This window comes from Lineus longissimus, chromosome 11 (genome assembly GCF_910592395.1).
Source record: "Lineus longissimus chromosome 11, tnLinLong1.2, whole genome shotgun sequence".
NCBI lineage: Eukaryota > Metazoa > Nemertea > Pilidiophora > Heteronemertea > Lineidae > Lineus > Lineus longissimus.
The window spans coordinates 16437272-16451291 of record NC_088318.1 but is presented as its reverse complement, the minus strand read 5'-3'; the positions used below and the strand labels follow the sequence as shown (position 1 = coordinate 16451291).

At 41.2% G+C, this 14020-nt stretch overlaps 2 protein-coding genes and 1 non-coding gene across 3 annotated transcripts; 1 reads left to right on the top strand and 2 right to left on the bottom strand.

Moving 5' to 3' along the window:
* Positions 1-340: 340 nt before the first annotated feature.
* Positions 341-4762, bottom strand: LOC135496202 (diphosphomevalonate decarboxylase-like). Its single transcript, XM_064785379.1, has 11 exons — positions 4665-4762; positions 4258-4328; positions 3993-4060; positions 3668-3714; positions 3112-3310; positions 2570-2714; positions 2039-2209; positions 1782-1904; positions 1478-1633; positions 1094-1159; positions 341-778 (listed from the first exon to the last, which is right to left on the bottom strand). The coding sequence occupies exons 1-11, from the start codon at positions 4750-4752 to the stop codon at positions 710-712; spliced, it is 1203 nt and encodes a 400-aa protein (XP_064641449.1). The 5' UTR covers positions 4753-4762; the 3' UTR covers positions 341-709.
* On the top strand, positions 4742-11169 carry LOC135495457 (methyltransferase-like protein 17, mitochondrial). The gene is made up of 14 exons (XM_064784131.1): positions 4742-4924; positions 5416-5593; positions 5782-5910; positions 6293-6407; positions 6942-7023; positions 7212-7285; positions 7374-7468; positions 7730-7800; positions 7899-8075; positions 8245-8334; positions 8570-8656; positions 9188-9254; positions 9521-9641; positions 10308-11169. The coding sequence occupies exons 1-14, from the start codon at positions 4742-4744 to the stop codon at positions 10603-10605; spliced, it is 1767 nt and encodes a 588-aa protein (XP_064640201.1). The 3' UTR covers positions 10606-11169.
* A 1850-nt stretch (positions 11170-13019) lies between these two features.
* LOC135496431 (5S ribosomal RNA) lies at positions 13020-13138 on the bottom strand. The gene has a single exon (XR_010448685.1). It is a non-coding gene; the product is annotated as a 5S ribosomal RNA (ribosomal RNA).
* Positions 13139-14020: the final 882 nt, after the last annotated feature.

The following is a 14020-nucleotide window of genomic DNA, read 5'->3' as shown; positions in this document are numbered from 1 at the left end:
GATTTGACAGACTTTTTACTCTCCCCGACTATAAAATAGAGACAAAAAAAAAAAATTCTGACCAATTTTTCTTGGCCACCCCACATAGGAGTTGAGATTGAAGAATAGGTTTTGGATCTGAAGTTTCATAATCCAACTTATTAAAAAAGCGTCGCCAAATAATGCATTAACCATTAACACCTTCAGTGCCGAACCACGCGTGGCCCAAATCCCCCTCTGAGCTGGTTATCGGAGTCTCATGGACTTCATGAAAGAACTACGCCATCGCCATCTTCAGGGCAAGGCAGGAACTGAAAAGACCGTAGTTCCTGCCTTGCCCTGAAGATGGCGATGGCGTAGTTCTTTCATGAAGTCCATGAGACACCGATAACCAGCTCAAAAAGAGGGGGGTTGGGGCCACGTAGATCCACGTGGTTCGGCGCTGAAGGTGTTGAATTTCAGCAACAAACATGGGAATTTACAATGTAGTTACTGCCTTAAGGCTTATACACAGTAGTTCTAATGCAAAATCGCAGGGGTTGGCAGCTCTGATAAAGAAGATAATGGATATTTGACTAAGCAATGTTTTAAAAATGAAATTCGAAAAAAAGAGAAAATTAGTTGATATTTGACAATTGGTTCAATCTGTACATTAAAGAATCTATTTGTGGTCTTCCATTCAACGACATTGGTCCTTAACACAGTATGCAGCAAAGTCTATAGCACCAATTTACAGTGGCATTCCATCTGTTCCAAGAAGATGTGGCCCATTTTCAAGCACCTGCGGACCAGGTCCAACCTAAAAGTAAGAAATTAGATATATCAATAAGTGGGGCAGAAAAAAGCCCAGTGCAATCACTGGACAAATATAAGTAACTGAATCATATCCTGTGTGGTTGTTTTGACTCAAGAAACCCACATCATGATGAATCGCGTGGGTTTATGCAAGACCATGAAAATATTGTATTGAGCGCTGAGCGTCAACCATATGACTATGCTTGACTCGACAGCTATGCTTGACTCCACAATCAGAGGTAATTCAAAAACACCGTAGAAAATATAACTCATTATTCAATGAAATAATGCCAAGACAGATAAGGTATTCATTACTGACCTTGGTTTGTTTGATATACTTTATAGCACCAGTCTGCGGTTCCAGCTTGACTTTGTTTACAATATTCTGAAATATGATTAAAAACTTGTTCAGGAAATAGATTACTTAAAGAAACTTTCATTTCAATGTTGGGAACTGAAAAGGTCATCTGATGTGAAAAACTAATCAAGAACATTTCAGTAAAGATTAGTGCAGTAGAAGATTGCTTAATTCTATGTTCATTTGCAGGGCAAGCTCCACTGAATGGGGGCTTTTGCTGCACAAGCAGCCCAACTGCAACAATACAGTTCCCTTTGTTGGTCAGGTTGGTTGGGTGACTGGTTAACCGAGGCAACTAAGATGGCGAACGCAACAAATACACCATGAAAGGGAAACGACTTTTACCTTTTTCAGGTGAATATGTTCATCTGATGGATTGGTGATGTAACATTCTCCATTGGGCAGTGGGAAGAAATGTTGTAGGAGGACTAGGAATGGTGCGACATGCTCATCTAGTGAGTAGATACAGGCATTGGGACCAGCATCAAATGTATAGGCAATCTGCAACAAATAACGGCTTAAAGGTCACCTGAAACACTTTTGTCACTTTGTGTATGAAACTGAAAAAGACATTTGCCTGCACTTCAATAAGTAGTTCCAAGACAATTTCACCAGTCTTGTAGGAGATGCAAGAACTTAGACCACCTACCTTACTGGAGCCAACGTAATCATTATAGCAGTGTACAAGGTGGACGATAGCTTTAGATGTGTCGTTCATGTAGTATATGGGAGGGTACGTGTCTTGGCATATGGCATGGAATTGGTTACTGTCCTGCAACAAAGAGTATAAAGATATACAAATGCTAAGCATACTGTAGGCCAGGAAGTGTTTGCTGTGACCAAATTGATAAATTCACTAAGTTCCAATAAGCAGCAAAATTCCCTGCTTGCCCCAGGTCTACACACCTTCATAGTGATATCAGCAAACGTTTCAAAGTCTCTTTTTGCAATTGCCTCCTTGATATCTCTCATCCTCTGCGGTACAACATGCTCTGCTCGGTATGCGATCAAATCAGATGTTTCCACCGACCTCTGCATCCCTGATGTACTTCCTGTGATCTTCTTGTGGTCGCTCACCTAATGGAAGGAAACAGCAACAGAAACTACAAGTCTTGTATCAATCTCAAAACTAAATGCATACAGAGCTAATGTGCATCATCAAGAGGTATGGACTTCATGGTTGGCTGCTTTGAGACATATCTCAGCTATAAGACAATTGTAAACCCAAATTGTCAGGATCCTATCCAGTTTGACTCTGGATGAATTTAATTCAGTTAAATTCAATTCAATAGAGGCCCTCACACCAGGCAGAGGAAACCACTGCTGGCCACAACAAACAAGCAGCAAACAAAAGGCCGCATGGTCGCACACCACATGTTTTTTCGTTTGTTAGCAGTGGTTTATGCCGCCTGGTGTGAAAGGGTCTATTCGACCTACAACTAGAATGAGTATCCTCATCTCTGGCCAGTGTGATTCTGGAAAGCACTGGACAGCCATTGAATCCGACCCATCAGGCTCACTTCCTTTTCTCCATTCAACAAATCCTCCAAACATGCTGCGACATGCACTGCCTGAGCCTTGTCTGCAAGCAAAGAATCGAGTCAATATAAAATATGGCCCAGCAAAAAGAAAAGAGGCACCTAAATATCTCTCTTGTAATTTAAACTGTCCATGTGTTGCTTTTTTCCATAAGACTTATGAGCAGCTGCTCATAAGTCTTATGAGACACATCTGCATCTTACATGTTTTATTATTCAGCACATCCCCTGCAAATAAGTCATTGGTGAAAATTAATAAATTAAAAAGTTCAAACTTGTAATTTACATGTATCTCAAACTAACAGCAAAACTGGCTGGTCTTGCCAAAAATCCAACACTCTTGACAAATAGCCAATAAAGAATGGCACATCTTATTACTTTACTGAGCACAGTATTTTAGAACGAGCTCAAATGAGATGGAATGAGGAACATATTGCTTACCTTGCTAAGTATGAGACATTCTCTTCAACACCGAACAGCTTTGCAAGTGATGCAACAAGGCAAGCATAGCCTGCAGCAGACGAGGCTAGACCTGCAGCAGTTGGGAAGTTATTCTTTGAACAGATATGCACTTTCCAAGTGACCATCTTTGATAAGATACTGTCGCCATTGTGGGGTCGTTTTCTAGCATGTCTCCTTACTGAAAATCAATGAGAAAGGTTACCTTGTTTGCTAGCAACTCTTCCAATTATCAGATATAATTTTTGTTAGATTTTCATCATATGAATTGCGGCTGAGGCCGGCCAAGCCATCTGGTGTTTTAGGAATACTTGGCTGTTAAAAAATCCAAATAAACTGAACTGTCGAATACCGGGTATCTTTAAATTTTACAAAAAAAAAATTGGTTTGCCGCGGTCAAAAGTATTGTAAATCATTCAAATAATCCCGCTCATTAGCTTTTTGAGATTGAACTGCATGATATGGGAGTTTGCTGAAAGGCAATATTTAATTATTTTCTTGGTCCCGACAACATTTGTAGATCATCTCCAAACCTCACCTTCACTAAGAACTGTCTGTAACCTTGGGTTCTGGATTGATTCCTCTCTGGAAACAGAAATCGTACAGAATTTAGAGGACACGAAAAACACAGTAGAGTTTGGCAAGACAATCAGACTATAAAATAAGGCACACAAATGATTTTGCCAAGAGCAAAGCCTGCAATGGCAAATTTAGTTTTTGCCTGACAAGTCAGTAACATTAACACCAAGGCAGTATTTTAGAGTTCACTTCATACTAATAATTTTATTGTGATGATGTTATAACCGACTTTAACATTGGTGGACGCGGTTTAGGATGACCATAAATGATGTCTATCTGCTCACTCATCGTTCAACCAAATACGATCCTCCTTGAAAGCTGGGCTCACGGCAACAGTAGTGGTAGCTCGCAACTGCAATAAAAGAGGGAAAATAGACTACAGTCTATTTCAGGAGAAAGTGGCACTCTGATTTTAAGTGATACAGAAAGTTGACTAACTGAGAACAGAACAAGGTCTCTTATCCAGTGTCTTCAGATCTAGCCAGCAAAACAAGTTTTCAGTTTTAAAATCTATGACCGAACACAAGTGCATTTCAATTTCGGACTTACCTGTTCTTGATCTAGGGTGGCACTCAAGGATGAGTTTATCGGAAGAATCAAGCTTTCATCTCGTTTACCCCCTGGAATACAGACAAAATATAACGAGATCATTGATCAAACCACTTTCCAGATGAGATTATGCATGAACACGGTGGTCAACTGAACTAACATGTACATGATTTATCCAGTGCGTAGCCCTTTGCCAGAGCCGGCAATACAAACTACCATTACAATAGATCGTCACGGTAAAAGACGCCAATTCCCTTTGGCCTTTTGTACCAATGACCTTTCTTGGGACACCCTGTCACCTGTGCATGATCAAAATGATTTTTGGGTCCGATACAAAACCTGCCAAAAGAGCACAAATAACGTTGGGATGGCGCGAATAAGTATCCTACAGATTCTACATCACTTACAATACTTAATTACAGCAATATTAACGGGAGCAGTGCATGTTACGAGGCATAAATCGCTGTCTTTCCCTGGTCGTACGATGTCCGCCATGATCAGGAGATTTTCGTCTGCACGACTTCCACCGGAACTGAAATTGACCAATCAATGGGCTAGAAAATCCAAGATGTCAGCCCCCATGAAGAGCATGTTTTCCTTCCAAAAACATCTTAAATTCAAAGATTTTGGGGTTGCCAGCCGTTTGAATTGGCTTAGATCATGTAGAGTATGTTGTTTGGATGTTGTTTTGTACTTTCTAATTGTGAATGACTCAATAAGGTCTTTTAATGATGAAGAAATAAGGAAAGGACCTGGTCTGACTCGGATTTAGGCCAAGGCTTCACTGGCTTGCCAAGGCCTCCATGACTTTTATCATGTTTATAGTCTAGGCTATGTCATTTATATATGTTACATGCCTAACATGGATGGTGCATTAGTGGTGGTTGCCACATAGATGGTTGTCCCAGGTTAATAACCAGGTCAGACCTAGTATTAGGGGTGCGGCTCTACAAGTACCGTCATGCCCATTGAACCCGTCTATACATTTAAATCTCAAGAGTGAGATAAATTGAATGAATGGAAATGTTATTATAATGCAATGTATATGTTTTGTACCGGTATGTAGGCCTGTATGCTGTATTAATTCTTCAGACTTATTGGACTTTGCTATTTGGCCTGTTGTGAAATTACTCAAAAATGTTATCCTATAACTTCCAGCTCATCTCAACCGTTGCAAAGGATACTACTTTGGAGCTTGACCCCCAGTTTGAAGATTTCAGAAATGGACTTGCAAAAGGAAAAGTGTTCTCGTACAGAAAGCACCCTGGAGTGATGAACTTGAAAAGAATTATTGTGCCAGTTAAACTAGAGACGACAATGAATAAATTAATGAATGGTAAAAATGCTGCTTTATTTCACAGTTTCACTTTCATTACCATTCCAAGGTACTCACTTATTTCCTGTTTATGTTCTTAGCTTGAGTGCTCATCAATCTCCCCTTGAAGACTCTGGGATGATGTTAAGTGCTTTGAGCAAGGATATGTTCATGGAAATGCACTAAAAAAGTTGTACTATACTTTTCAGTGTTTGAAGTGCGAGATGTTGACAAACTTTCTGCCAAACTTGGGCAGTATCTCTGGTCAAGACATCTTCCAGCCGAGGCGGAGAATTTGAAGATGACAGCCATGAAGCTGGAGGCAGAAGAGATAAATGGTAAGGCAGTTTTCATCATTATCATTACCGGCGTTGTAACCTTATTTTGGATATTTGCCGGAGGTATGGACTATAGGCTATTGTCCACCTATGTGCGATCTTTTACTTGCCCTGGCATAGACACTCGGGAACAAGGAACCACAGCTTCTAGTCTCATCTGACATACCCTCTATTAGAGCCAGGAATTTTAGTTCCTTGAAACCACGCCAGTTCATCCGGGAATACAATCCTCTGTTCTCCCCGGGATCGAACCTGGGCCCTATTGCATGATAGACAGTAGTTTTTGTAAACAGTCAGAAGCTCCATCCACCCTTTCATTTGGCTGACAATATCCATGTCCTTGCAAATAATCCAGTAATCTTACATACTTATATTTCAACAGATATGTCAAGTTTTGACGCTATGTCTCCTGAGGAACAATACAAATGTTTCAACGATCGAAAAAACAGGGTGCTGAAAAAGTTAAAGAACTCCACTTATCGTTGGGAATCTATACGGTAGGGAAGGTGGTTTCTTGACAATGCTGCTTCTGATCACCATGTGATAAACTAAATGACAGAACTGTGCAACATACAGAGTGATAATTGTGATACAAAACATTTATATAATGCCTTTCTAAAGCCTGATCAAGGCGCTCTTCCACTAAAGTGGTCCTGAAACAACTAAGTCTTATGCCGACTTTGGTAAATGTTTGGAGAGGGGTACACATGCTGGGAGAGACAGACCGTTCCACAGCAAAGGAGCACAGGATGAGACACCACGCTCTCCAAGACCTGTACAAGGTTTGAACATCCTTGGTGTGGATTGTTCTTTGTCATAGTGTGCCATCAAAATGCTTCGATGCAGAAGGGTTGGTTTGAAAAATGGCTCTAAAGGAAATTATCAGATAATGTGAAGAAAATAAACTGATTGTGATATTCAGACATAAGAGGCTAGGTTGCAACGGTTTTATAGTGATAAAATAGTGATATCCATCACAATTTGCCTTTAAAATTCCCCTACTTCAGATGGTTTCTGCGTTTTTTCTTCAGATTTGATGCTCATAATTCAATAGTATACATGGCAGCAAGAATGGTTCAGGAGTATAGCGTATTGCTTAGAGTATTGACTGAGGTAGGCGCTTAACATGAATAAAGTGAATTTCACACAAACATCGCATGATAAGAAGGTCTCAATACATTGCCTCATTTCCCTTCAATTTGACCTCTTTAATTAGGACACCTCTCTATTAAGGACAGCACTTGTCAGTCCAGAGGTTCTACTGTATGTTCCAAAATAGCATTTTCTTTTTTTGGTTGCAGATTTCTAAAAGAGTGCCAGATTTTAAACCAGAGACTTTCTTTGATTTTGGTTCAGGGACAGGCTCTGCTATGTGGTAAGTTATCAACTTATTTCCTAAAGTTAAATGATGCTGTTTGATGCATGTAACAAGAAGGTTTCTAGCTATCAGTTGTCTGTTTCAGGGCTGCTAATACCGTTTGGACCAACAGTTTGAACGAGCACTATTGTGTGGATGTGAGTGCTGATATGAACACCTTGGCACAGCTTCTTTTACAAGGTGGGTATCTTGCACAGGCATATTACTATTAGCTGTTATAGCTGTGATATTTACGGTATTTAGCATGGCTTCATGTAAACCAATGGTAAAGACATCCTGACGTGATCAGTGATTTTAAATATACACCGCCTCTCGATATTTCAAACCGTGCCATTCTGTGGGGTGTTAGCGGTAGGCATTTCATCTGTGGGTGGTATAACGATTCTATAGCACCATTGTGCCTTTTGGTAGTTTTGATGATTAACGCTTCCTGTATTACAGATGGAAATGACCAAGGGGATATGTGCTTCAAAGGAGTTGCCTTCAGACAGTTTCTCCCTGGTTCGCATAAGGTTAGTTAATCTAATCTCTACTATAGTGCAGTCGTAGATTTTTGCCTTTGAAATAGCCACAGTGTTTTAATATCACCTTTTCACTTTCGTCTTTCCAGAACAAATACGATTTAGTCATCAGTGCCTACTCGTTGTTTGAGTTACCCAGTGCAAGTGAGAGGCGTAAGGTAATAGAGAATCTCTGGAAGAAGACGGATGGCTACCTCGTGATTGTGGAACATGGAACAAATGCAGGTTTTAAAGTAATCTCGGAGGCAAGGGAGGCAGTGCTGAGGGTAAATATGAACAGCCACCTTCGCTCTGTATTCAGACGAGGAAGCAGAAGGGTGGAGTTGTCCAGTGGTTATGGTGTCTGACGCGTAATCTGAATATTGTGGGTTACTAGAACTTCTCAAGATTTGGGGAATCATATTTATCTTATTCTCTATATAACTTTATTTTCAGATGTCCAGTTTAGAAAGCTCGGGAGAGAATCATTTAACCCCAATGGAGAAAAAGGAAGAGGTCAGCTTGGTGGGTCGCATTTTTTCCCCAGTAAGTGTGACGAGTCAAATATAATCCCAGGGTCATTATGATGCTTTGCTGTTTTAAATAAGAATAAATGTGTGTCGCTGCTGTTTTATGATATTTCTGCAATTATGGTCGTCAAATCCAAATTACTGGAAGACTTTTAGGGGTTAGCATCATCAGTCAGCTGTCAGTTTCAGTAAACTTGGTTTTTATTACTGCATGATTTTGTTTTTCTAATCGTGTCATCATTGTATTTCAGTGTCCTCATCAGAGTAGGTGTCCTAGAACAAATGATAAAACACCATGCAACTTTGATGTTGGTTATAAACCATTAGAATACTTGATGGTGAGTTCTTCCCAATATAAATCACCATTTGCAAGATTCACTGCACACATTCAGTAGAGTTGATATAGCCATTTCTGCGTCTTCGTGTGCTTGGTTGGAATAAGCACAGAAAGTGTCCTACAGCGCCCCTTCCAGCCAGTTGATAAACTATTGGCATCGCATTTACCCGCCAACCTGGTTTGGCCACCAGGAGGCTGAAATTGAAAACAATAAAATGTCTGTGAGGGAGATGAGCGCAATTGCCCTGGCCATTTCATTTTGTGGAAATATCACACTCGTGGTTGTCTTGGCCACTGGTGGCATTGCCACAATTGTCACCAATGCCACTGTTATTGTCATCGTCATGCTACGACAACAATGAGGATGTTCATATTTGTATAGCACTCACACTCTTTCACATTTGAGTGGATAAACATTTTCATGGTATTACCCTAGCCTTAGATTCCTGTTCAAGCTCAACTCCCTGGCGATTGAGTATAAGGAAGTAAATACCAATGAATTGTTTTGATCAGGTGTATTTTACATCTTCAGAAAGATGGAAAGAAATTGGAGCGGTTTTCATACATTGTATTCAAGAAAGGAAAAGAACAGTCTCTATGTAAGTCATGTTTTTTTATTACCCTTTTGAATGTTCAAGGACACCAGGTACGTCGAGTCTCATATGAGGGACAAAGCAATAAAGGGTGGAGTGTCTTGCTTAGGGACACAAAGAGGGAACAGCAGTTATCCTCCCAAAACTTACAACCTCTTGATTGTGAGTCAATAGAGAGGTTCTACTGTATGTCAGACTCACCCGATGCGATGAAAAACTGGCTTTACAGTGGTGTGGTGAATTAGTTAGGTTCTCCTTGCTTTCCCTTCAAGCATCGTCTTGGCCTCGAGTGATACGTCCCGTCTCCCTGCCAGCTCGTCATGTTCACTGCAGACTCTGCTGCCCGAATGGTAAACTTGAACATCACATATTGACCGCCAAGAAAAATGGACAGTAAGTACTGTAAAAACTTGCTCAAAAGGTGACTCTGTCAACCCTCTCTGTAAAAGCCTCCAATTTTAGTGGTAATTGAAATTGGTCACTGGTCAAGTTGTCTTGCAGAAGTTGTCATTACAGGGACTATTGAAAGTCTCCAAACTCACCCCGGAGAATCAAAATCCTGAACTCCAGGCATTACGTGCCAAATCCAGGTTCCGTGCCATCTCGTATTCCTGAATTCTGAGTCCCACGATTGGGCGTCGAGGAAAACAGCGCTCCCTTCGTTCAAAGACGTGAAAAAGTTTTTATTCAACTAAGGCATTCGGATCTGGGGATCTTGGGGAACACGATAGTTGAAATTTCACATTAAAGGTTCCATCTGATAGGCTGCAATAAGTGAAAAGCTTTTGTTTTTCTTGCTTGCTTATTGATCTTTTGCTTCATCACGCCGTCTTGGCAGATTTAAGGTGCTTGAAATCAGTCCAAATCAGGCCCAGTATCTTTAGGTCCGAATGTACGCATCAGTAAAATACAACTATATGTAGGTATGCCATGAGTCATGAGACAGCCAATTTTGCAAGGAAACTACCGAAGGACTGCTCAGCATTAGACTTGTTAGAAATAGGTTGTAGATTCACCATTTATGCCTACTAATTTTCATCTCTTATCAAATTGTTCCAGGGATCTGTACAAATGTGCCCGAGCATCTGGGTGGGGTGACTTGCTACCCGCTAATCAGATTCCAGCGGTTGACAAAAAGACGTCCAGGACATCAGACGGAGTCGATGTTGATAGACAGTTTGAAGCAGATGAGAGTGTCCGTGATTTTGAAGATTCAGCAGAATCAAGTTCATCTGATTTACCAAACGTTCTTACTCATAATGATTCATGGTCATCGATAGTCAATCATACATACAGAGAGGAGCCATTAGAAAAGATGGACAGTGAAGAAATTGACACGCTTAAACCTGTGATGTGAGAACAGTGCAGAGGAATTGGAAAACATATTTTTGACGTGGCAATGCGATGAGATGCGATCAGCTTGGCTTGTGTGACCGTTGTGAAGACTCAAAAGTCTTCGCTTGATCTCTTAAATCGTGTGGGGTGTTGGAACTGGGAAATTGAAAAACAGTGCTGTTAACAACTTTACTTTTGCTGCCCTCAATGTTTGTGAATGCACCATTTTGAGTTTTTGCTTTCCTTTATTTCCTCTAATGGGTTCATTTTCCAATGATAAAACTACAAGTAATGATAAATCCATCAAGTTATAATTTTCACACCACTGAAGTTTTAACCCCTTGCTGCGGCAGCCATTTTTCGGGTAGCGCTGCCATGTGCTGACGGTCGATACCAATTATAAACAGTGAAATTAACATTCATGGGTTCACTCTTTTGTTGCCTCATGTGAGAACAATGTCCCTAGGTTATTTCATTCAAAGGGTTGCCATATGGATTTGTGATGTAGCATCCGTGTGTCACACCAATGTTGGATTACATCTAATGAGCAAAAATGTTAATATTTGTAAAAATGTAGATACATGTATAATAATCATGCTTGAAAATACTTGAAGTGTGTTCCCTTTCTTCTTGAGTAAAATTAAGCGAAATTAGGCGAAAAAGTGTTGTCATCAGTCAAATCTGTCTGTGCCATTTTAGACTTTTCTTTCCTTGTGCACAGGAAGACATGACTCTTGTCCCTTCTTTACTGGTGCGCACAGGAAAGGACTATTCTATAGTCTCCCGTTCCCTTGTGCACAAGTAAAGACCATTCTGGTCCCTTCTATTCCAAGTGATGGCCTTTCTAGTCTCCTATTCACTTGTGCACAAGTAAAGACCATTCTGGTCTCTTCTATTCCAAGTGATGGCCTTTCTAGTCTCCTATTCCCTTGTGCACAAGTAAAGACCATTCTGGTCTCTTCTATTCCAAGTGATGGCCTTTCTAGTCTCCTATTCACTTGTGCGCAAGTAAAGACCATTCTGGTCTCTTCTATTCCAAGTGATGGCCTTTCTAGTCTCCTATTCACTTGTGCACAAGTAAAGACCATTCTGGTCCCTTCTATTCCAAGTGATGGCCTTTCTAGTCTCCTATTCACTTGTGCACAAGTAAAGACCATTCTGGTCCCTTCTATTCCAAGTGATGGCCTTTCTAGTCTCCTATTCACTTGTGCACAAGTAAAGACCATTCTGGTCCCTTCTATTCCAAGTGATGGCCTTTCTAGTCTCCTATTCACTTGTGCACAAGTAAAGACCATTCTGGTCCCTTCTATTCCAAGTGATGGCCTTTCTAGTCTCCTATTCACTTGTGCACAAGTAAAGACCATTCTGGTCCCTTCTATTCCAAGTGATGGCCTTTCTAGTCTCCTATTCACTTGTGCACAAGTAAAGACCATTCTGGTCCCTTCTATTCCAAGTGATGGCCTTTCTAGTCTCCTATTCACTTGTGCACAAGTAAAGACCATTCTGGTCCCTTCTATTCCAAGTGATGGCCTTTCTAGTCTCCTATTCACTTGTGCACAAGTAAAGACCATTCTGGTCCCTTCTATTCCAAGTGATGGCCTTTCTAGTCTCCTATTCACTTGTGCACAAGTAAAGACCATTCTGGTCCCTTCTATTCCAAGTGATGGCCTTTCTAGTCTCCTATTCACTTGTGCGCAAGTAAAGACCATTCTGGTCCCTTCTATTCCAAGTGATGGCCTTTCTAGTCTCCTATTCACTTGTGCGCAAGTAAAGACCATTCTGGTCCCTTCTATTCCAAGTGATGGCCTTTCTAGTCTCCTATTCACTTGTGCACAAGTAAAGACCATTCTGGTCTCTTCTATTCCAAGTGATGGCCTTTCTAGTCTCCTATTCCCTTGTGCGCAAGTAAAGACCATTCTGGTCTCTTCTATTCCAAGTGATGGCCTTTCTAGTCTCCTATTCACTTGTGCACAAGTAAAGACCATTCTAGTCCTGTCTGCTATACCCTTGTGCACAAGTTAAGACTAGACTTCCTCCTGACCAAGTAACAAAGACTGGCATGTACCATACCGTCCACAGCGTTCTACTGGCCCACACTAATCGTTACTGCTAAATTTTCCCCAAGTTATAGCGTTCAAACACAGTCCCTATAAGTCTTAGGTTGGTTACAACTGAAAAAAGGAGATTGCAGCACTGCACTCAACTCCTTGCACACCTCGTCCCTAAGATTGGGTAATGCACACAAGTCGACCCCCTGGCTGGCATCGGTTCAAAGGGAGTTCACAGTGACCTAGGGTTACATACATGTGGTACATTGGTGCATAAAGGAATTCGTTACACAATCGGGGCTTTTACAACGTAGCCTACATTCTCATTTTAACAATCGTACAAGGGAAGAAGAAACAAAATGATTGGGACATGAAGAGAAAACCCAAAAATCTACAACACGTGGTATTCCGAGGCGGTCACCCATCCACGTACTAACCACGCTCGACGTCGCTTGGCTTCGGTGGTCGGACGAGAACCGGTGTTTTCAACGTGATATGGTCGTAGACGTTAGAGGCGGTGATTCTTTGGTTATTTATAATGTCACTGGGCCTACCATAACGCGTCATATTTTGGGGTCCGAGGAATGATGTATGCCTACGTGCAGTGTTCTTCCCGACAATTGGCCCACGGGCCTGGTGCTCAGCTGAATGTTAATTTCCTAGATCAGTTTATACGACGGTGTCAACGCACGCACACACATAGTTCACGCACGCACGCGCGCACCTATAGTTGTACGCACGCGAATGCAAAATGGACCTGCAATATTTTCAAATGCCTCTACCCCACCCCCACCCACCCTTGTTGCGTACCAGTACGCACTTAATGAACGATTTCTTTTTGACGTGCTGCTGCTACATGTAATATACGACGGATACTCCTTATCATGTTGTCTATACTTCTCTCCCAGTGTGTCGCCATAGAAACAAGACATAAAGTCATGTCATGTCTAGACCACTCATCTATCTACTAAACTGATTTGACTGAACGTCTTCATTTGCTTTCGCATAAGTAAGTTAGCTTTCAACACAAGTATACAAGCAGGAACCCCAGACGTTGGCACAGTATACACGTAGGCCTATACCCCGCTTTACGGCCCTGACAGCAAACAGTAATGCCGCGCGGTCAATGTCGTTTTAACTTCTTAAGCAAACAGGTTTTTCTACCCGTCGACTTTCTGTCGATCATAGTTACGTTCTGTCGACTTCTTCATCATTTATAGATCGTTATTTAAAATCAGCGAAAATGTTGGAGAATTTGAGTCCTCGGTGAATTGTGTCAGTCGCCTAAATAATTGGGGCATATTGTTAATATTTTGCATTAAAGGGGTACGCCGTTCGTAATCACCGGTGGTCCAGGTAATAGAAAATGCAGTGTCCACAATGCCGCTG

What these genes read in the sequence shown, in the direction of transcription:
- LOC135495457 (XM_064784131.1), top strand. Translation starts at nt 4,742, where the DNA reads ATGTCCGCCATGATCAGGAGATTTTCGTCTGCACGACTTCCACCGGAA. An exon ending in TATCGTTGGGAATCTATACG is followed by an intron (nt 6,408 to 6,941) that starts GTAGGGAAGGTG and finishes TTTTTTCTTCAG; the next exon opens with ATTTGATGCTCATAATTCAA. An exon ending in AGGAAAAGAACAGTCTCTAT is followed by an intron (nt 9,255 to 9,520) that starts GTAAGTCATGTT and finishes TTTCCCTTCAAG; the next exon opens with CATCGTCTTGGCCTCGAGTG.
- LOC135496202 (XM_064785379.1), bottom strand. Translation starts at nt 4,752, where the DNA reads ATGGCGGACATCGTACGACCAGGGAAAGACAGCGATTTATGCCTCGTA. An exon ending in TGAGGATACTCATTCTAGTT is followed by an intron (nt 2,210 to 2,569) that starts GTAGGTCGAATA and finishes TCCTTCCATTAG; the next exon opens with GTGAGCGACCACAAGAAGAT. An exon ending in AGTATATCAAACAAACCAAG is followed by an intron (nt 779 to 1,093) that starts GTCAGTAATGAA and finishes TCTTACTTTTAG; the next exon opens with GTTGGACCTGGTCCGCAGGT.